At 43.9% G+C, this 23,744-nt stretch overlaps 2 protein-coding genes across 2 annotated transcripts; both read left to right on the top strand.

The window, feature by feature from the left end:
* Window positions 1-510: 510 nt before the first annotated feature.
* dync1li2 (dynein, cytoplasmic 1, light intermediate chain 2) lies at window positions 511-11,523 on the top strand. The gene is given in 14 exon segments (XM_057025660.1): window positions 511-673; window positions 1,398-1,471; window positions 1,803-1,919; window positions 1,999-2,229; window positions 5,055-5,218; window positions 5,683-5,776; window positions 5,883-6,018; window positions 6,517-6,628; window positions 6,710-6,769; window positions 6,925-6,969; window positions 7,062-7,131; window positions 7,134-7,178; window positions 7,718-7,846; window positions 8,414-11,523. Coding segments are annotated over 14 exon segments (1,476 nt in total). The 5' UTR covers window positions 511-587; the 3' UTR covers window positions 8,527-11,523.
* Window positions 11,524-11,911: 388 nt separating this feature from the next.
* Window positions 11,912-23,650, top strand: cmtm4 (CKLF-like MARVEL transmembrane domain containing 4). The gene is made up of 4 exons (XM_057025673.1): window positions 11,912-12,967; window positions 16,939-17,115; window positions 21,452-21,550; window positions 21,675-23,650. The coding sequence occupies exons 1-4, from the start codon at window positions 12,782-12,784 to the stop codon at window positions 21,837-21,839; spliced, it is 627 nt and encodes a 208-aa protein (XP_056881653.1). The 5' UTR covers window positions 11,912-12,781; the 3' UTR covers window positions 21,840-23,650.
* The last annotated feature ends 94 nt before the right edge of the window (window positions 23,651-23,744 follow it).

Genomic DNA, 23,744 nt, shown 5'->3' on the forward strand with positions numbered 1-23,744 from the left:
CGTGTCATACAAATAAAACAATTAAAAAGCTTCTCTAGTTCCCCAAAAAACTCAGCGAAACTAAAACGTGTTATAGAATTACACCGATATTTAAAATAACAGAAAGAAAGATATTGTCAGTAAAATAATGCACTTGTAACATTATGACATCCTAATCATAATTTATGAATAAATGTCAATACCAGTCCAAAAATTATGATGAGAAGAATCATTTTCATCGTTTTCTTTTTGTCTTTAAGTTGAATGCTGCCCTCTACTGGACACATTTTACAATTTAAAGTCGTGATGAACAGAATCAACAGTTCTTTCGGACGTTGTAGCAATTATATGTAAATATGTGTGAGCAACATAGAAATTATATTATTTATAGTCATCTTTCTTACGAATAACGTTTATTAATTATTTTTTTAATTTATTTTACAACATCTACGGGAAAGCTACGAACCTACTTAAAACATGTGGGCGGCTCGAATTCCTACGCAACGTACGGGTCTTTGAACGCCACGCGCCCTGTGCCGCTTGTAAGAGGGCGGGGCCAGTGGTGGCTAAGAAACAGGGCCTTGCCTTTGTGGCTGTTGAAAGAGAAGATGGCTCCCGTTTTGGAGAAGCGGCACCCGGGCGCAGCCGGGACAGGCGAAAACAACAACGAAGATGAGGAAGGACAAAACCTTTGGCAAGTCCCGCTATTTTTTTTTCGCAAACGTATGCATGCGCTGGTGCTTTTATGTGAAAGCACGGCCGTTATGCTTTGTCACTACCGGTGCCTCACAATTAAACACCGGCCCGGCTAGCAGCGACGTTAGCACTAACTAAAGCTGGACGGTCAGTGTGCTAGCAGCTAAATTGACGTCAATTCTGCTGAAAGAACTAGCACTTAACATTAGAGGCGTCTAACCAAACGGCAATTGACAAGAGACCTGCATAACTCCGGTTTTTGTAAACTTTCCAGTCTGGCTTGATAAAGCCATTTACTTTAGTAGGTGTCAAGACACCACCCAAGTACCAAACGTTAGCGTCTCTGGGCAAAAGAAGCTAGCAGAAACGCTGTCATAAATGTTTACAGACAAGCGTTAATGCAACAATCATACAGTCAAAACAAGCAGGAAAACAATGTGAGCCTAATCCAAAGCCAGTCATCTGAATTAACTCCTAAATCTTTCTAACTCCTGGCTAACTAGTGCCAGAGTACCGGTCAGTGGAGGTGACATCATTTCCTGACGTTTTGGACATGGAATTGGTGTAGCGGTGGAATAGACGTGATGTTTAAGCTTAAAGCATTTGACTAACTAACTTTATGGTTTGAGCCAATGTGTCCGTCGATGTGCCTCATGACCCGGTGTAATGGCTCAAACCTTACGTCATTGTGTGTCCGTTTTTCTCAATGTGCCATTGTGTAGGTCGTCGATACTGAGTGAGGTTTCAACTCGATCCAGTTCAAAGTTGCCTTCGGGGAAAAATATCCTGGTGTTTGGTAAGGATTCAAGAATCCCCCGCGTAAATGTCTGTGTTTGTGCCGTGTTTTCACCGTACTGGTCAGCCCAGCTCACGGAGGGTTTCAGACTGCAACGCTCAAGTCATATTAGGGATTTTCTGACCCCTCAACACCCACTTCTGATCTTCCACTTGTTCTTCTTCCTCTGGCAACGGTGACACAATAAACAAAATATCATTTCACTAAGTAGGTTGTTTGTCAAAGTCTAGACGCATTTGCAGCCTTCTAAATGAGGGTAATAAAGCAAGACATGCTGTGTCTGACAATTGAATAATGTGGCATTGTGGTGAATAACAAATCAATCCTGCAGGTGAGGATGGGTCTGGAAAAACAACACTTATGGCCAAACTTCAAGGAGCTGAACACAATAAGAAAGGAAGAGGACTGGAGTACCTGTACTTAAGTGTCCATGATGAGGACAGAGATGGTGAGTTTAACAGCCTTCTTCTTTCTGTGTGTCTTTCCTTTAAATGAACACCTATGTGTTGTTTTTTATCCCTGTGTAGACTTAACTCGCTGTAATGTCTGGATCCTGGATGGAGACTTGTACCACAAAGGCCTGCTCAAGTTTGCCGTTTCAGCCCAGTCACTGTCAGACTGCTTAGCTGTGTTTGTCGTGGATATGTCCCGGCCCTGGATCATCATGGACTCGCTGCAGAAGTGGTCCAGCGTGCTGCGAGACCATGTGGACAAGCTCAAGATTGAACCTGACGTCCTGAGAGAAATGGAGCAGAGGAGTGAGTCCGGGTTTATTTGTTGTCTTACGTGAATTTGCAAAACGCGCTTGACGCCGACTCCTGGGAAAGAAAGCTCTCGCCATTGAAGGAGAGCAGCGTGCATTGCACTTTTGCACGGATGATTCGAGGTCACCATCAGATGATCCTCAGCTGTGTGCTCTGACTGGAGGCTGCTTGTGCAGATCAATGGTACAGTGGTGTTATTCTGATTAATTTTAGAACTGGTTGTTTCTTGCTCATGAATAGTGTCTTGTGTTTGGAAAGGTTGTTGCATTTTAGACATGTTTGTTCAGCCTCCGTTCTTTTGGACATGAAGTTCTTCAGTCTGTAGCTTCTGCCTTCAGCTCTGACGTTACACTTGTGATTCAATCAAACTCTTGGTGCTTTGAGTTGAATGCGGTGGGACGGGTTCAAATGTCTCCTGTCATTGTTGCAGTGCAGTGAATAGAAATAACACACAATACGCTTTACCATTAAATATGTGGCATAAGGAAGTTTGCTAAGCAGTCGGTCTTATTTCCTCTTCCTAGCTCATCCAGATCGAATTAATTTTGTTTGTAGTTTGAAACAAAGAATGGTACTTCCTGGCGTTCGTCTTAGCATTAGCCTAAGGAGACATGCTTGCAGATAAAAACATCTCATACAATAAACTTTTTAGATTTTTCTGCAGCGCCTCTCTCTTGTTGACAGTTGCATAGTCACATTTCAACTTTAGCTTGAGCCCAATCAGCTTGATTAGTATCTGTGTGGTCGGGGAGTTGTTATTGGGCTCCCCATGGATCTGAGCATGTGAGCGAGAAAGACGGTGTGACCGTCCGTCTGTCTGGCGTCTGACCAGGAAGTCTTGCAGGCGTCTTGCATCATAGTCCCTCCCTCCCTCCCTCGCTCCCTCCCTCGTCCCGGCACCCAGTGTCAGGGATAGAATCCAAACCAGTCTGCCTGAAACGGGCAACGGGACAAATCTGACTCGGCTGTAGCAGAAATAGGCCAGCTGCTGGATTCATCCCAGGCTAAATTATAGGAGTGAAATATTGTTGCTGTGAAGCGTATCTGGAGAGGGTTTTTTGGGGGGGGTGCAAATTTAGATGAAATTTAAAATCGGGCATGTGTGACAACGTCATTAACCGCAGCATTTACTGCACAGTTGTACAGAATTTGGCATCAAGGAGTTCGGACATTTGCTTTATTGGAAAAAAAATAAAGGTTTCCATTTGTTGTGCTAGTGCACTCTGACCTCACCTCCTTTGTGAGCTCTGTCCATCTCAGCAGACAAAGCCCGTCACGTTAATGCCTTGATTTTGCGTGTTGTTTTGCAGGCTGTGTTACAGTCTCAGGGTTTACCTTTTAGGTTTCCACATGTACATATGCGCATGTGCTCAGGCAGGCCCAGTTCAAACTTCAAGTTTGATCAAGCTAACTGTACGTTACCTGTAATCCCACGTACAAGGAGTGGATTCTTGTAATTTTCAGTGTTTAATCCCGTGTTCAAAAGGGGGTCTGAACGCAGCGAGTCATTTTGTGTTTGTGGGCGGTTAACATTTCAGTTCCTAAGCTCCTCAGGAAGTAGGCCAAAGCTTCCTTCACACAGCCTCCCCAACACCCTAACCCCTGCTGTAAAAGTCTAGACAGCTGTAGGAGCAAAACCTAATAAAGGAACTACACCACTTCTTTATTCAGCCGTATTCACTGGTTACAGCTGAATCAGATCGTCATATTTTTTAGCAGTGAGCTGCGGCAGAATTGAGCTATGTCATGGTTAAAGCAGATCAGGTCAGACAATAACGACATTCCATCCATCCATCCTCTACCGCTTATCTGGGGTCTGGGGTAGAGACTCCAACCCCTCTCGAGAAGACTGGTTCCAGAGCCCTTGCCGTGCGTCGAGGTGAGGCCGACTATATCTAGTCGGAACTTCTCAACCTCGCGCACCAGCTCAGGCTCCTTTCCCACCAGAGAGGTGACATTCCATGTCCCTAGAGCCAGTTTATGCAGCCGAGGATCAGACCGCCAAGGTCCCTGCCTTCGGCCGCTACCCAACACACAATGCACCCGACCCCCTGGCCCCTCCTGCAGGTGGTGAGCCCACGGGAAGGGGGTCCCGTGTTGCCTTTTCGGGCTGTGCCCGTCCGGACTCCATGGGCAGAGGTCCGGCCACCAGGCCACCCTACCCCCAGGCCTGGCTCCAGGAAGGGCCCCCGGTGACCCGCATCCGGCAAGGGAAACGTAGGACCAATGTTATTTATCTTCATTAGGGGGTCCTGGGCTACGCTTTGTCTGATCCCTCACCTAGGACCATGGGTGGCCCTACCAGGGGCATAAAGCCCCAGACAACGGAGCTCCCAGGATCATTGGGACACGCAAACCCCTCCACCACGATAAGGTGGTAGCCCAGGAGGGGAATAACGACAGTGTCATGTGATTTTTGTTTTTGTTTCACTTTCACTGAGATGGGCTGCTGAATATTTTATGACATGGACTCTTTATTTGGTAACAACCAGGGAAGGACTTGTTTGGCAAGGACCTGACTCAAGTCCACAACTGTAGTTAAGTGAGCTGTGGTCAGTCTCTCTGGAAACAGAGTACACCTAAACTTATTAGCTTTTCTTATCCTGTGTTAAATAATTTCTCCAAAACTCTATGTAATATAATGTATGTTGTTGGTTTTATACAGTTTTTTTTAATGTAGCTAAGCGATTCAAATAAACGAAAATATATATACAAAAGTAAATTATTCAAATTCAGTTTCTGCTGGCTCATATTTCAGCCCATAATTATATTAGAGGACTGAATTTCTTTCTCTTCTGTCCCCTTTATCTGCCCTCCAGTGGTGAAAGCGTTTCAAGAATACTCTGAACCTGAGGATGCCAACTCGTCCTCCCCGCAGAGACGGGCCCCAACAGCGGGAGAAGACGAAGCCGTTGTCCTCCCCCTCGGAGAAAACACCCTTACACACAACCTGGGCGTTCCAGTACTAGTAGTTTGCACAAAGGCAAGTAAATACTCACAGCCCATGTTATCTATTCATTACTGATAAGGGTTTAATCTTGTGTTTTATCTATGTTTGAGTTGTGCTTTTTTTTTAAGAAGGTCCCTCTTTAACAAAACACAGCCATTTTGTTGGACACAATGAGCTAAAAATAGTGCAGAAAAAATGTGTTATAACCGTCAGCAGCGCTTCACATGTTAGCTGTGACTAAAAAAAGATGAATATGCTTTTTCTTCTGTGGTGTCTGTGCACAAACCTCATTAGAGCACAGTATTGACTTCGGCATCAAAATAAAAAACACTGTTAAAGCAGCGTGTTACAAGTTTCCTTTGCTAAAGTTGGTAAAAATGACATATTTTGATTCTAAAACTTACAACACCACTATAATTTCCATGCAGTTGCATTATTTCTGTAATGAACACGTTTGACAATTGCCCGTTTTCCCTTTTCAACATTTACTTGTGCAGTGTGATGCAGTCAGTGTTCTTGAGAAGGAGCACGATTATAAGGAGGAGCAATTCGACTTCATCCAGTCCCACATCAGGAGGTTTTGCCTACAGTGTATCCTTTCATGAGGTCATTTACAGAAAATACTCACCTAATGCTGTATAGTTTGATACTATAGTTTTGTCTGTTTAAACTGTTGTATCCTTAGCTGAAAAAACAGATGGCGCTGGCCTCTTCTATACTTCAGTCAAAGAGGAAAAGAACCTGGATCTCTTATATAAATATATTGTACATAAGTTGTATGACTTCCAGTTCACCACATCTGCATTAGTGGTAGAGAAGGATGCAGTGTTCATGTAAGTAATATTTCAGGTGCACTACTAGTGTTTAAGAAACTACTTCACACCGCTCGCCATAAGAGATTGGTTCAGCTGAGTCCCTGCCCATTTGGTTTTTATCTGTCGCTCTGCAGAGGTGCCAGAGTCACCATAGAATTTAGAATTTAGCATTTGAATATGCTGCTCCACTAACAAGCCAACCCCATGTAGATGGTGCCGGCTGTGTAAATCTATGCTAAAATGTCCCGCTTCCTCCTTTTACTCTGCCTAATATAATAATGACATGAAAATGTAATGTAGGTACAGTCGAAATACAGGTTTTGTTCTGTGTTTTAGCTACCTTGTAGAATTTCCTACTCATTACTATGAATAAAAGGTCAGTTTTTGTCACAAATTGAGTTCTGCCTTGGTGGTCAAAAGCTGGATCCTCTTCAGATATCCTCATCACTGACAATGAAAACAGTCCATTCCTATTAATTACCATTCAACAGTCTTTTATTGATATTTTTCTTCCAGTCCGTCTGGATGGGATAATGAGAAGAAAATTGCAATACTGCATGAAAACTTATCAACAGTCAGACCCGAAGATCCATTTGAGGATTTTATTACCAAACCTCCAGTCAGAAAGGTAAGACGAGGTTAAAGGTCTTAAATATTGGCTTTCCTGTCCAAAGTGCTAATTCAAGCCCTGCTATCTTTTTCTTCATAGCTGGTTCATGACAAAGAGATAAATGCAGAGGATGAGCAGGTGTTCCTGATGAAGCAGCAGGTGTGCCACTGATTTCTAGTCTTTAAAATCTTTTTCTTGATTGTTTTAATGGCAGGAAAATCTTTTTTTATTCCATGTGATAAATGTTGAGTGTCTCGTCACATGTATCCTTTGTTTTTGGTAACCACGTCCATCATACCATTTGTTGTCTGCAGTCTTTGTTAGCAAAGCAGCCAGTTACGCCAACAAGAGGAGCAGCAGTAAGTCACCTGACCTTCCTTCACGTGCAGAATTTTGAACAAGGCGGCGATACATGTTTTTCTTCACCATCTCGGTTTGATTTGTTTTGCAGGACTCTCCGGGACGGACAACCTCAGGATCACCCAGGCCCGCTGGACGTGCCGGCCCAACGACGGTGACCGTGGCTCGCCAATGGCTTCTGTTAAAAAGCCCGACCCCAACATTAAAGGTACCAACTCTGGGGGCGTTACAAAGATGGCCCAGTCTTTTAGTTTGGGTTGCTGTTATGCCACAAATTTTATTTTAGGTTTCATCTTGTGACTCAGTGTTTTGAAGTGCTGCAAAGAAGCCCCCAATAGGTTTCACTTGGAATAATCTATGTAACAGTATTTATGAGAGGACAGCGTCACGATCATGTTTTTAATAAGATTCTCTTTAGTCTGGGGAAAAACCGTTTTTCATACTTGTCCGTTAACCAATTCCTGCTGTGGTTTTAAGTATAACAGCAAAGCTTGTCTTATGATTCTGGCTTTGTTTCTTGCTTTCCAAGATGAAGACATGGTTTTGATTTTCTAACACAAATCAAATAGTTTACAATGAAAACAAGGTAAAGCAGGGCTTGTCTCCTTTGCTCAATTGGCATCATTATAAGATTTCGGATGAAAGTAAAACAGTCTGTCAATCAGCAGTTTTGTTAATAAAAAGCAGAATTCTGTTTCGTCGTTATTGTCGCAATTAAAGCAGGTTTCTGCTCTGATTCTCCTGCAGCAGGGGCTGCCAGTGAGGGAGTGCTGGCTAACTTCTTCAACAGCCTTTTGAGTAAAAAGACTGGATCCCCTGGGAGCCCAGGAAGCGGAGCAGTTGGAGCTGGAGTTCAAGGGTCTGCCAAGAAAACAGGTATAACCTCTAATACCAGCGTTCACTGTGTGTTCCTGTTTTTCAACTTTCTTCCAAACAGGCCAGCAGATGTTCTGTAGCTCCCTTTCAGCAAATACACACTGTAAGCCCAGAGGAGGTAGAAGGTATTGTTTCTTGAGGCTTTGTGCTGTTTTTCTGTTACGTTTTGCCTTTGTGCACAGCCTGAAACAAACAGGTAAAAAGGAGAATTAGTCCTTTTTGACTGAACCACTGCTTGTATGCCAAAGCCTCTGATCATAAGTCTCCTCCATAAAATCATCGTCCTTCAGTCCACGTAACTGTTTTCCTGCTCATCTCTCCACTCACATGGTTTTTTCTAGCACTGAGACGTGCTAACACCTTTGTCAGGCCTAACTGAAAATGGCTGCATGAGCACGTTCCCCTTGTCTGACAATTAGTTTTGCATGAGTCGACCGTGGCAGCAAGCCGCCATTTTTTAGCATAACCTTTCATCCACCAGCTTGCTCGCCATAGATGACTTTTATTCATGAATACACACAGAGGCTACAGGAGATTACTTTGGGCTTTGTCTCCCGTTTTTCCAAGGGCAGAAGCCGGGTTTGACTGACGTCCAAGCCGAGTTGGACAGAATGACTCGCAAACACGACTCCATGGTTTCGGCTAACAACGTATCGCCGCCAACAGAGAACGAAGCGTGAAGGCAACACAAACGGCTGCATCGTCCACTGCATTGATACTCTGGAACTGTACACGTACATTTGAGCAGGAAAATTGACCAAATCCCCAACGTCTGTCATCGCACACAGTGGTTTCACCAAAATGATTTTCGTATGCTTTCAGATATTTTGGTGTTCTGGTGGGATGGGAAGAGGGTGTGTGGAAGTTTGAATGAGAGAAGTACTGGAGCCTTGGCTTTGTTTTTGTGCTTTCTTCCATTGTGAGTGTTATTTTGTGAGGGGCATCAGCTTATGGAAATATGGCCACACTACCTGGCAGCCAGGCCGATGTGCTGAGCTGCTGGCCCCGCTCTCCAGGTTATTACTCCTCCCTCCTGGTGTGGAAATATTACTGGTCCTGTGGCTTCTGGTTCAACATATCTCACGGAAGGAATTTTGTTAAGATTGGGAAGGTATTTAAACACAAGTAATTGAAATACTTGGAGACATATAGTATGTAAAAACAAATGTTGACTATGAGACTGATGTATTTATACAAATTTCCTCCATTTTATTTTATTTGTGCAAAATTTATTGATTTAAGAAAACAGTCCCGTTGTATCCATAACATGTTAAAATGCCACTGATGTCATGACTCTAATATAAATCCAGATGGGTGACAGCATATCTCATCATTTGCCAAGATCATCTAAAAGGATTCTGTAAATATAAATGCGAGGAAAAAAAAAATCTATTCAGGTTGACTTTGATTTTGTATAAAGGCGATTTTGCCCATCTTCAGAAAAATAGCTTCTTTGATTAAATGTGTCTAGCTGGGATTTGTTGAGCTTGGAGGTTACAACGTGACTTCTTTAGCTGCAGGTGTGTATGTTTAGGGAGGGGGCTGGGCAGCAGCTTTCCTACTAGAACTCCTAAGTGCCTCGCTCAGTTAACTGTCTGTGATGGAGAGGAGGTGCTGGCCTTTATTAGAGGAAATCCACTGTGGCACCATCATTGAAAAGGTCTACCCCCCCCCCCCCCTCCTAATTTATTTTACAAATTTGCTAATGCACAGGAAGCAATCTGTTATGTGTCAGGAGAAACCGTTTCTGTGGCCTGGTTGATGGCGTTCAGCCGAGCTCTGGATTGAACACCTTCAAACTGTAGATATTAAAAAATAGAAACCAGGAGGAGTAGTTTTTGGGAGGCGTTAAACGCTTAACAGCCAAAACGCACATGGAGATTTGTGTGTTGAACAAAATATCGTATCCTTCAACGTTTGACAGCACTGCCCCCCCCCCCCCCCCATTGTACCTCACGTCAGTTGAAACATTCCTAGTGTCTACGCAGATCACCTGTAGAAAACACTTCCTTTTGGAAACCTGCTTATCCATTAAGGTCTTTTATAACACTCTTTCAGTGCCCATTTAAATCTACAAACTTTGCCTTTAATGTACAGCTCGTCACTGAACACCCTGCCTTTAAAGGAATGTTCCTTATTCATGTGTGTCCTTAAGGGGTAGCTTAGTAGTCTTATGTAATTCCTCTCTTGCCAGAGGAAAACCATTCATCTGTACCATATCAAGTATCTGTAATATGTATGGATTCCGGACTGCATAATCCAATCAGACCTTAGTGTACATTAGATTAATTCTATATGCAAGGCCCGAATTAATCGTATGGATATGTAGCTTTTATAGAATCGGTGGCAAGTGTGAAGAGAACAGGCTTTTGCTATTAGTTTAGTAGCAAAGCAGGTAAACTGGAAAGATTTGGAACCCGGAACCAAAGATGCACATTAACATTTCTGTTTATGTGGTTTGGAATCATCCATGAGATTAATCTGATGCCATTTTGTCCTCACGTTGGGAGCCCTTGCATTCCAAGTGTCAGACCTGCCAGTGATGTTTTGTTTTAAGTCATGAAAACAAAACCCCAAATCCCAGGTGTGGACATGGTAAATCCTCACAACTGGTCTGTTGCTAAGGTTTCGCTTCAAATTTTACTCTGTAAGGGAATAACCACAGATTGATGTACAGTCAACATATGAGTTGTTGTCCAGATGATGCTACTCGTGTCTTTAAAATCTGCTACGGTTCAAAATGAAGCTCTTCATATTTCTTGTTCATTCTATGTGTGTTTGGAAAGTGCACCTGAGAATCTGATGCCGAAGTGGATGAAGCACAATGTAACAACCAGGCGTTAAAATTAAGCACTTTTCCTCATCTCGATTGTATCAGTTATTTGTTGGTTCAGGTAGTGATACAAACTGCATTTTTTTTATTTGCCTTGCCTTTTTAGCATTTAATAATTCAACTCCATTATTTATCTTTATTTGCTGCTTGAGTTGTGGACTGCGCCCCTGGTGGTTAACAGTGGAATAATGCTGACAATAATGGACATTTAATATCAATCAAATAGAGACGTTTTCTTTTGACATTTAGAAAAAAAAATTAAATGGATAATGCAGTTTGATTCAACTTTAAATGCCCCCCTTGTGTTTACATTTTTGGCACTCTCTGATGTAAAGTATAGCTTGTGACCATGGACTTTCTGTTTTAAAAAGGACATGAACATGTCACCCAAACCTGACAGATTTCCTCAGAGTGCTCCCAAACATAATTAAAATTTGGCTTTTGAAATTTGGAATGAAGTGCTCTCATGCTGCTTGGTTTCAAAGTTGCACTTACTGTTTGTAAAGTGTTGCTCCCAAGATTAAATATTATACTGTTGTAACTTTTTGTACTCCGATATCAGTGGAAAGCAACTGAAATGCCTTCGACCACTAGCGACAGTCTGGTCTATGCGAGTTAAAGCTTCTGCTTCCAGTCCCTTTTGTATTCAGGATCCCGGGACATTGTGAGCGGGTGACTGGCTGCAGTTTTGTATCCTGAATGAATGCAGAAGTTTGATTGTATGACTTTAACACAATTCTGTGGCCTCTAATCCGCCATGTGAACTCTTTGCTTCTTATGCTGACAAAGATAAGGAAAATGTTCATCAAACCCCTGGCTTCAATAAAACAAGGAATCTACATGATGGTTGATGTGTTGGCTTTGTTTTTAAACATGAGCAGTGTACAATCGTATCATTATTGTAGCCACCGTTTTGAGTGTTGGTGTGTCCGTCAGGGGCATTAAAAGAGGAACTATAGATTTTTTAAAAAGCCCTCCAATGTTCATCTACACTACTCATCACATCAGCAGCAAGGCATCTCATCTTCAGTCACCTAGGCAACCTCTGACAGCACCACCACTAGAGGGCGACAGCGAGTTACGCACTCATAAAATTGGGCTGATCCCTAAATTCTTAGTTTAATTACACAATATCTGATGAAGTCCAGGACGTTATGCTGTCACACCCGTGTACACATTCGTTCAAACCAGTAACAATATAATACCCTCTAGGCTTGTTTTAATTTGAACGCAAATTTTGGTCTTAAATTTGACTATAACCACAGCACAAACTTCGTAAAAACTCAACACTCCCGCATGGAAATCTCTAGAAATCAAATGATTTCCCCAGCTCGGATTGAAACTAAATTTGCTGATTGAAAAAAGATGGAAAGACTAGAGGAGGGGGGGAAAAAAACACAGCGGAACTGAGTTCTGTCACCGTGGTTCCGACTGGATTCTTGTTCCTGGCTGTTTGAGAATGGTCTAAACGGGCACAGATCCTGTCATGGAGCCCGCACAAGAATGTGCCGTTTTCGGAGGGGCGGAGACAAGCTCGGCCCGCATCTATAGCGAGTAAAGCGAGCTGCGTTCGGGGAGGCTCGCTTCGGGCTGCCGCGGACACTATTCTGCGCGTCACAATAGCGCCCAGCGCGGCTCTCTCTGGGTTCTTCTGGGCCACAATGGGCGGACATTCTCACGGCCGTGGCGGCAAAAGGCGCAGCGTTTTTACCGAGTGCTGCTGAACTCGCCGGAACCGTCCGCGGATGAAGTGACACTCGGAACAAGTGACCCGCCTAACATCGGGATAACTCCGGCTAATTTAGAGAGAGGCGACGGTAGTGGCCGGGGACAGAACCCGAACCGGGTTCGCGAACGTTCAAGCAGACTCCGAAGGGCTTTTTCTCCGCCGCATGTTGACGAGCCCCCTCCGCGGCCGCCGTTTGCCCGTGGGGTGGCTGTGAAAAGTGGACAGTCTGGTTCGCTTTCTCCATCCACTTCCAGCCTGCATGGGAACAAAGTGTGCTCCATGACACAACCTGCGTCGTGAGTGAGTAGGAAACTGAGGCTTTAAAATAAAGAAATTACATGCGGTGGTGTTATTGAAGTATCTGGGAATCATCATGAGGACCACCGAGGAGACGGAGGGCTTTGATGGAGAGGCCTCCAACACTTCCATGATCTCCGGGGCCAGCAGCCCCTATCAACCCACCACCGAGCCCGTCCACTCCATGGGCGGTTGGAGGGGACTGAGGTGGGACGTGGAGTACCTGAAGTCCTACTTTGGAATTCTAAAGTTGGTGGAAGTGGTGAGTTTCTGCACGACCCACGCATCGCTGTCATGTTTTGGAATTAAAATTCAAGCAGAGTGAGGGAGGGGGGGGAAATGCCGTTGGTGGATAATCTACTTAGTCACAACCATATGGACAGATTAGAACTAATTTGGAAAGCTGACAGCGTTGCTTTGTCTCCTGTACATTAGCACAGGAGTTATTAAACGTGTCCCTGGGGTCCACCAGGTCCTGGATTACTGTTTAGGTTCTGTGTATCCACATCACTGATGGTTCCTAAAGTTGTCAGTCATGCTGGGCACAGAATACCAAATGTAAACATGGGGGACATGTAGGGATGCTAAAATCACACAAAAGTTTCAATTGTGTTGTCTGAAATCAAGAAATCTGGTCTGGAAATGCAGCAAAGGTGCATAATTTGCAACTGAATGAGAAAACGCACAACCAAAAACACAGGATTTAATGATTATTACATTAGCGCAGCTTTATTTATTACTTTATTTTTGTCTGGTGGCGTGGGCCTCCTCTGAAAATACTCGCCCCTGCAAATGAATGCGCTCTTATTTCACTGGCATCACTGCCGCTGCAGCGAGATGCACGGAGAAATGGGCAGCGGCAAAGTTAAACGGGGACGCAAATACTTCTGACAATTATGCAGGAGAGGAAACGTCTCTCGAACCAGACCAGTTTTCTTCTTTTGTGGTGCCAGACGCTCGCTCAGACACAGGCCCGCTGGCTCACATGGAATCATCTGTCCACAACAGGAGAAACCATGGCGATGTGGAAAACGGCTTTTACCCCTAACAATGTTAGCAGGCCAACCAAAAGTCTGAACTGCTGACGCTTGTTTTGCTGACTTTTATTTCCGAAACTGTAAAAACACTCGTGTTTAACCGCATTACTTGTGCTGTTCGTGCTGCTGTGGGTGGCTGAGGCTGTGCAGATGAGCACATTTGGGCTCATTAAACACCTGGGATGTTTTCCTCTTTTTTCCTGTGGGAAGTGTAGGTTGGCCTCCATCTGTCATCAGTGTGGGAGAGGTTCGAAGATTCGTATCTGCAGTCTTGTTTCCCAGCAAGCACGAAGCCGCAGCTGCACGCGTCACTGGTGTGCATCTGTGATGGCGATGGTTCACTATTATTGAGGAATCTTCCCCTCAAACCTGCGAATATCATTCAATACTCCTTTTCCACTTTAGTTGAATCGTTTGTTTCGAGTTTCAAAGAGACCGCATTCCTTTTTCTTAAAATTAGGGCTAAATAATGCATATATGTAAATGTTATTGCTTCCCGCTTAGCTCCGGCTTTGTTCAAGTTAATTCAGCCATGGGGTGGTTTAATTGGATTTTTCTTTTTTTCCCCCACTGCATCAACGTTCACAGGTGGAACGTTTAGTGCTACTGGATTAGCACTCCCCATTCTGCAACAGTGTTTGAGCTAAGCTAATTAGCGGAGAGAAGCATCAATGGGTTTAAAAGAAGGCCGCATATGTGTTAAGGTCCGTGGCAAGTGCAGATCAACTTGTGGCATATCTGAGGAGCTGTAGGAGTCTTGACGATCCCTATGCACTCTTCCGCCTTCAATATTGTGCCAGTCATGAGTCAAACATTTGTAAACCTACATGCCACACCCACGCTCTCATTCTAAATGCTTCCAGAGAACTTTGTCAAGACAATAACACTATTTCACCGTTGCTGACCTTTGTATCCCCGTTGTTCAGGTTTAGTAAAAAAAAAAAAAAGAAAGTTGTTTCAAAATAAAGCTCCTGCATCCTCCTGTTGAGCCTGTGCTGATCGGTAACCACCCCCAGCAGGATGTAACCTGAGCAAGGCGTGTCTGCGCCAACGGCCTCTTTTCTGTGACTAGGTCAACAAAAGTCCCAACTTGATATTCATCTAACGTCCCGGTGCGTTGGCGGTAATTTGACACCTCGCGGGGCCTTTGTCTCCTCAAACAAGCCTCACCTTTTCATGAGGAGCGGCAGGTCTGCCCGCGAAGGCGTGCGGACACCTGGTTCCTCTCTAATAAGTCGCACTTTAACTTTATTCTGAGTTGTTCTTCGATGATGTGTAATGAGGTTAGCAGATGCTCCCTGATGTTAAGTGAGCACTTCCTGCCACATGCTCCGTTCTGTCCTGGTTGAAACATTACTGATCCAGAAACGCAATGCCAACAAGAAAGTTCAGGAAATGCCGGAGACACGCTCACGCCATATCTTCAACCTTATCTCGAAGTGACCTTCAAACTGCACTTCCTTTATTTGCCATTCTTGTAAGGCACCGCGGGCTGCTGCACAAAGATGATTAACGTTTTCTTTTGTTGTTGTTCTTGCAAGAAGTCCAATAGTACTCGTTTTGAAGCATATAATATGGCATATTCCCTCCAGTGAGGCCTCATTTTCCCTCCATTTATTTTTTTGGCAACAGCAGATGTATAGAAAGGGGTTTCAGGCTTGGGAGGCCTTTAAGGAGGCAACCAATAATGAACATATTCCCACTGTTAGGGATGAACTGCAGCTTATGTAAACACGAGCCCCCGTGACTGCCCGACACCTGCAGGATGGAGTCATTCAGAGACCAGATTTGATTGTTTTTTTTAATAACCTGGCATCATTTCTGGCTTCCTTATTCCCATGTTGGACTGTCTGTGAATTGTCTCAATGCTATTTACATCCTGCCCATTCTTTAATCAGAGGTGCACAGCGACACAGAAGGAGCCTTTTTGGTTTTTTGCCCCTTTTTCTGCGACTGCTCTTCATTCCTGGATTGTTGTGTTTTCTTTGTGGCAGAAAGGATTTCGGCGCTGCCAGAGACAATATTTGGTGCCCATTAAAGCAGATAAACCGGGTTGACCGTTGAGCTTCTGAGCGAGGGGGCGAGGAGGAGGGCTGTGTGTGCTGATGTCACACTGTCCTCAGACGCTTTTGTCCAACCACAGAAAAGGATCTAGCTGTGGTTTGATTCAGAGTATTTTCCGAGAGACCTCTCCCAGTGTGTCATCTCTTCACGTGACATCTTCCTGTTTTTGAAAATCAAAACCAAATATAAAGGGTCGTGTTCGCGGGTGGCCTCTTCGATGCTGAGGCGTTTAAGTCCTTGTGTGTTTGTGTTTCGCTGCCACCTCCAACATCAAACCCATCTTAAGCCTGAAGGGAAGAGCGGTCCTGATAACTCATGAGTTTTGATAACTTTGTATCTCTTAAAGGGATGTTCTGCAACATCAACTTTCCCTAATAGGATGCAAGTGAAACGAATCTCACGTGGAGAATCCTCAATAATGCATTCATCTATGCAAAAGTGGCTCTTTGAATAAGTAAATCAAATTTTAAAAAAAGACACCCCTGCGATGCCGGACACAAGGAAGAAACGTCTCAAATCTTTCGTCGCAATAAAAGTTTGAGGAATAACAAGCTTGGTAAATACAGTATAACTCTGAATTGTGCAGCGGTTGTGTTTTTGTCATACACTTTAACCTCCAGTCATCTCCAAAATGTATTCTAACAGCGTTTATTAAAAATAATAACCCCTTCTCAAGCGGGCGGTTTTGTCTTAAATAGGTTTGAATTCAGGTCTAAATCTGGAGCGGTGGCGTTTTCTGCGAGGCTGTTATGTCTCTGGGTCTGGGGCCACTCTCAACCAATTGGTAGTCTGTGTGTGGTTTTGTGAGGATCTCAATGGCAGCAGAACACCTAAATAGCAGAATTTTTTCCCATGCTGTGGTTTGGCTGGACGGCGGTTCTTCACAGGCTGCCAGGAGTGGGGTTCACAAGATCTGCTCTGTTCATAAGACAGTCACGTCCCCAGATTGGAAATCTTGGAATTTGGACCGTAATGCACAGATTTACGGCGAAGACTTGACCTACAATTGAAGTTATGGTTCTATTTGTCACAAATAAAGTCGTGTGAGCTTCAGGAGGATGTTGAGACTTCGCATTAATCTGTGTACTGGTCCTTTAATTTTTCTCCTTCTTGTCTGGGACTCTCCCTTCAGGTCTTAGCACTTATTGGATTCATCTGCATAGAGACTATCATGATGTGTTCGCCCTGTGGAGGCGTCTACTTCTTCGAGTTTGTCAGCTGCAGTGCCTTCGTCGTGACAGGCGTCCTCCTCATCATCTTCTGCCTCAACCTGCACATCAGGGTGCCCCATATCAACTGGAGCCTGACGGTAGGTACAGGGAGACCGAGCGGTCCCTTTTATCCCCTTTTTAAGGTATCTACAAAGACTGGCATCAGTGGAAACGCTCAAAGGAACTGGGTGAGTGGAGGGCCTGTGGAAGGTTGCAGGGACCAGAGATGGTACGATCTAAATGTTTAATGGTGGAGGTGTGACATTGCTTCACATTTAATAAGCCATGTCCTGGAGAACAGCTCTCTAAGGTCGGGTTGTCCAGTGACTGATAAAGATCCCGAGGTCACGAGCCAAAGCCTGATTACCTGATGATCCGGAGGTTGGCAGGGTAGTGCTGCCAAGCCTGTTCATTTGTCAAGTTGAGCAGAAACGCGTTATATAAATGAACGGGCCCGTCCAAGGGTTCGAAAGGCATTTCTCCACTTTACGTTCAGCCAGTTAAGGAAAGCCACATGGGAGAAATGTGATCTCATTTCGGTTCATGTAGGCACATGTGCAGCATTATTCTGGATCAGCTGGAGACTCTTCACAGAGGTTTTATAGCGGCTCGGCATTAAATAGTTAAACGTGTAGACTGCATATTCTGCATACTTTAGTGCAGCCGATCAAGCTCTATCCACCCTGTTCCGTTAAGGGTTTAATGGATGTCCTATTTAAGGTCCATCAGAGCTTCAGGGTCTCTAGGCAGAAATGTAGCAGCTTCAACTGCATTCTCTTAGCTTTATTTTTTGGGTATTTCTTTTTGTATATAGATATGTGTATATGAATATATATATAAAGTGAATGCACTGACCATTTGCCAGCATGGAACTTGTTTTCAGTGCGTTGTCAGCCGTAGTGCTCCGAGCTGCAATCATGCCTCCTCTGCTGAAGAGAGTGGAAAAACAGTGTTTCCAGAGGCTGCGCTGCTCAAGTACTGTAGTGGAGTAAAAACACTAGATGTTAAACCAGATGTCCAACCCAACCATAACTATCAGATTGCTTTACGGTATCCTAGGTACAGTGTTCCACCTCGGACATGACGAGAGGGCCTGCCTTCAGCTCTTAAAAGATTTTTACAGTCCCCGAGGGGCAGTTCGTGTAATCTAAAGCCCTCCTGTACTGCTGTCTTTGGAGAACATCCACTCTTTTCTTTCAAACATCTCTGAGGTGCAGCTGTGAATGTATGTATACCTTTTTTTCTGTTTTAAAAATATAAAATGTCTATAGAAGAATTCAATTTGTTTAGGACAGTTGTGGCGAACGCGTCCTGCAGACGATTGGCTGGAGGCATTCTACTTTTCATAGCTTCCGCAGACGCCAAACTGTTGGGAACTAGATGCTCAGCTCAGATCCACAGTTGTTGGCTGCACCTCATGTTGTTTATGTCTGTTAAGATCAAGGCGGTTCCAATCACGCTGCTCCCCCGGGAATGTCCCCAGCACTGACCACTGGCTGTTAACCCACTGTTAACCCTTCGGGGGCCGGCTTCACAGCCTAAACTGACAGTTTTTCCTCCTTAGTAGCCACTTTATGGCCAAACGTAGTTCCTTGTACATTGGTACCTGGAGCTAAAGGGTGTTCCTGTGCTCTGTGTTGCCTGCAAAGGTTTTCAGACCCAGGAATGAAGCGGAAACAAACTGAAAATCTTTGTCCAATCAGCACGAGCCCTCAGCCAAAGTCCCTGAACCTGAGGACAGTACTGTTCCCTAAAGGGGAACTTTCCTCCAGGGACAAGCCTCCAGCTAATTTTAAACTGTAGTTCCTGAGCAGTAAATATGTAGACTTTTTCTAATGGATCCCAGTTCTTCTTTATGAAGACATCAGACGTTCGTACACCCACTGGGTGACTTCCTATTACTGAGTTGAACTTGAGGGTTTAGTTCTGCATGAATGAGTTTGTTTTCCACAACCGATGAGACACAAAGGCCGAGCTCTCGACGCCTCGTTCTAATTCCCACAGCCAGACAGACATTCGGAGGGGTTCTGTGACAGAAATGGGACGACCGTGAGACCAGTGAGGGGCGTTCACAGACTGGTATTAGTGGAGAGGGGTCGAAGAGAACCAACCAGGCTGTCCAGTATATTCTGGTTGTTTTGTTCTGGGAACAGACAGTATCTCATCCCAGTTAATGCATCATTAACTTTACTTTGGACGGGGATGTTTACTGGGCACAGTGACGGAACCCATTACAGCCACCATTAAGTGAGATTTATGTCTGTATTGACAGAAAATGTTAGGACTGTCCATCATCTTTATGTTTAAATATAGCTCCCAAAATTATGCGCAATTTTCAGATATTTATTCGTTCCTTGGGATGATGTTGTGTTTATTTGGGTGATAAAACATCCTTTGGCTAAAAGCTTATTCATAGTACACTGTTTAATTATGAGAAAATACAGCTTCAGTACATGGATCTGACCTAAGCCGGCACAAAAGCCATTATTATTACTGCAAATTAGGAATCTAATGTCACAAAGGAAAGAAATAGAGTAGCTGCATTGATCTATTACCATCAATGTTCATCCAGAAACCGGTCTGTGTTGTTGATATGAAAACACAACTGTTACTTCTCCCCGTGGTTGTGATTTGGCCGTTTATTGTCAGAGGTTGATCTGTCCACATTTCCACATTTCTGTCTGATAATGATCTACGTCCCCGTCGAATCTGCTCACAAGCAGCCGAGCTTCCTCTTTGCTTCGCAGCCATTTGTCATCAATCTCTCATCAGTTCAGACCAGGCACCACATCACTCGTGTTATATTTACTCCGTCCGCCGGTGGAATCCAGTAAAAGCTTTTTACGGTTCTGACGGCTAAATTCTGCCACCCAGGCAGCGCCACAAAGAGAGAAAACATTTTTCTTTCACTTCTATTCACGGAGGAGCTGCAGCACGCAGGTGACAGCAGGAGAGATGTTTTCCTCTATTCCTGTGTGGCACGCAGGGGCTCTCAGGAGAATAGCATTAACGTTCTGTGGCATCCTTCTGGTTTCTATGGTTGCAGCCATTTTAGTGTTTTTAGTGTTTATCTCCAGGGCCGAGTTGATAAAACCACAGTTAAACGAGACATTTCCTTTTTATTTTATCGCCTTGACTTGATAATTTTGCTCTTATTGTAACAGGATCTAAACTTGTTTCATGTTTTCAGTCCGGCTAGATAGAGAGAGGATCGTAAAGCTATAACAGGAGCTAATAATAAGTCAGAGACCTGCGGTTTGTTCCAGAATGTGCTTGTGTTGTTAGGGGTTTTACAGAGTCCTGGCCTGGTTAAAAATGAGGAATGTGTAAAAGAGCGAGGAGCTGAGCTGACTGATGCAGAGAGAAGACAGGATCTGAAAACTGCTGGAAAGAACCAACACGAGGAGAACATTAGAATGGGAATATGGAGTATTTCCTGTTTAACCAGTTGGACGAGATACGTAGACAGCCCGTGTGTGTGTGTGTGTGTGTGTGTGTGTGTGTGTGTGTGTGTGCGTGTGCGTACACATTAACCTGGTATTGTTACTGATTAACCCCCCCCCCACACACACACCCTGCACAAGTGTGATTCTGTTGATCATTGCGGGTCATATGAGAGACCATGTCTGCCGTGATCACAATCACGCATCTGATCACGAGGGCCGTGTCCCAGTCACGCTGAGAGACCTGGTCATTAACCCGTTCCTCCCCGCCTGCTGCGCTTGAACGCAGGAGAGTCAAAGATCAAAAGAGGAGAAGCTCTTATTTCCCCTCTGGAGTCAGAAATCTGCGATGTCGTGCGTAACGTGAGGCTCCAGGGGGTTCAGCTGTGTTGTAAGGCTTTTTTTTAAAGCCTCCTGCAGTTTTAAGCTCATGATTAAACACCAGGACCAGGTCTGGCTGCTTGTTTGTTGGACACGGTGCAGTACCGTCCAGCGTCCTGTGGGACTTACGTACATCTGTCCTGCTGTGGGGTTTAATAGAGACATTTTTTGGAGAACTTTTTGCCAGTATTGATACACCCAATCCAGATTTTTTTTCATCTTATTTGTAAGAACTTTCTCACTTTTTAGAACACTTATTTTCTGTTTTTGCTTTACAGTTACATCATTGGCGCCTCCAGGGCTCATTGAACCCAAATGTCTGACATTTTGGATGTATTACACTTGTTTTAGCAACCTAATTTAATGTGGTTTTATTATTAGGATAGGATATTTGGTTTGAGCCCCCACCAAGTGTTAAAAACTCCAGACAAAGCACTGGGACAAGAGAGCAATGACTACTTTCTGATTTGTCTAAAATGAAACTGGTTAGATTCCCTAAACAAGTTTCAGAGGGAAGGAATCAACATTGCGCAATTTAAACCATACGTTTTGAAACAAATGTATTTTAAGCTAAATTTGGATCTGCCTGTGGTTCCGTTCCCTCCTGCAGGACCTGGTTAACACGGCTGTCAGCGCCTTCTTCTTCTTGTTGTCTTCTCTTGTGCTGGCCTTTATTAACCACAGGACTGGGGCGGAAATTGCTGCAGTGGTGAGTATTCTCTCTCATCTGCCCTCCACCCACTGATATGAAGACAAATCTCCTAAGAATAACAAGAATAATCATAATCTCCATGTTCCAAACTGTTCTGCTTCCTGTCCCCACTCATTCGCAGGTCTTTGGCTTCCTGGTGACGTGTGTGTACGGAGTAAACGCGTTTTTGGCGATACGGAGGTGGCGCCTCGGCAGCGGTTGTCAGGGCACGACTCAGTCCAACGAGTACATCAGAGCGCGCACGGCGTCTCGTGGCGAGATGGAAGCAAGACCGGAGCTTGTATGAGTGCCGGCCGCCAATCAGACAAACTGAGGGAAGGCGGCAGCGCGGGCAGCTACGGACCTCTGATCTCCTCACCCCCGCTGTGCTCTCCGTCTCTCCAGCCACCAAATATTTAAGATCATCCCAGCGGAGGACTTTGCCTCGCACCGACTCGCTCGACTAAAACGTCCCCAAAGCGAAGGGCTTGAGAAGCAATGAGGACATTTGCGTTTTGCTTTTGAGCGTGACGGAAGACTTCAAATGTTTGGTTCTTTGTTTTTTTTATAGAGAGTTCCATGATTCACTGTGAAAGATGTCATTTGAACAGAAGGTTAACGTCTGTGTAGCTTATTTCTCACCTCTGTGGCCACAAACAGGTGAAGCAACATGCAGTAGATGGTACCAAAGCCTGAGATATTCCCTTGGAAAGACCAGACATTTTCTGTGCATGGGGCTGGACTGTCTTCACTGGCATTGATACAGATCTAAATTTATTGTTTCAATGAAGATAGATCATTAAATAATAGAAACACAGAAGCACTCATCCAGCCACTCTTAGACAAAGGTGACGCTGACTTATTTAAATGATTCCAAATTCATGAAATTTTCCTGAAGTTCTGTAAATAGTTGCCTGATGTGGGATGATTGGATCTTCTTTTGCACATTGACCACCCTTCAGGTAATATACGACAGATACGACACTACTATCATTCTAATGGAATTTGCCATCAACTCAAAGCTTAAATTTAATGGTGAAACATCCAAAGCTTCACATCAGTGTGGCTGCTGTCATTATTGATACAGACATTTTGTCACAAGCAATACAGCCTTGGAAAATATTTGATATTTCGAAGACAATTGATTTTCTTATCCCTATAGGGATATTGTTTGGGGGGTTTTCCATAGACTGATCCTGGCAGCTTTAGGCTCAGCACAAAAACAGATCCACTATTTGAACATAAATCACAAAACTAAACTCCGATTGTAATTAAAATAGGAAGTTAACTATAGAGGATGTTGACAAATAAATGAGGGGGGAGAGTGGTTTTGGTGAAAATACTCTACAGTTTGTGATCTTAACAGTTTATACCGTGTTAGTAAATGTATCTACAGTAATTAATTGCACACTTCATTCCCAGTGGAATCTCACACTGCTGCAGCTTTTAACTCCCAACAAAGTGAAAAATCCTCCCAGTTTTTCTGCTCGGCCAGTGTTGGTAGTTCAATCTTAAAATGTTTGATGTTGCTTGTTTTTGTACTAATTCTTTTCTGCATTAATGTATTGAATGTGTTGAATTCGTCGCTTCTTCGGGGTCTTTCTCTTTTCTCTGGCGCCGCCTGCTGGTGTTTTGTCTGTAATGCAGCCGTTGTTGCTTCGAGGGTTTGACGTAATCTTTAGAAGTTTGTAGACTAAATGCAGATGACGAATGAATATTTTACTCATTTTAACAGACACCAGATTAAACTGTAATTCTAATCTGTAAACTGTAAAGTAGTTGTGTGGATAGACAATCATATTTGTTCTTCTGTCACTTATGTTGAGGGACTTGTACAAATCTCCACTTAAACATTTGTACAGCAAACATTGCAGCACAATCGGCACAGTCTCGTAGTTCATTTTCTCTATTCGAGCTCTTTATAGTTCTTTTTCTATGATGCATTATATTACCAATTTCCAGATGGGTTATTAATATTGAACCCAATCAGTCTTACTGTTTGGATGAAGTGATGGGTGAGATGTTTAATTTGTGTGTATTTAAAACAATGACAAATGGCTTCCTGTCAGTTTATAATGACAGTCTCAATAAAATGATTTGGATATCGTTAACCTACAACCAGTTTGAGCTACATTTAACCTGCATATGCATAGAAAGCTGCAATTTATCACTTTTAAGTAAGATTTGTTTATTAAGGAAAGTCACAAAAAGG

Source organism: Takifugu flavidus, chromosome 2 (genome assembly GCF_003711565.1).
Source record: "Takifugu flavidus isolate HTHZ2018 chromosome 2, ASM371156v2, whole genome shotgun sequence".
Taxonomy (NCBI): Eukaryota; Metazoa; Chordata; class Actinopteri; order Tetraodontiformes; family Tetraodontidae; genus Takifugu; species Takifugu flavidus.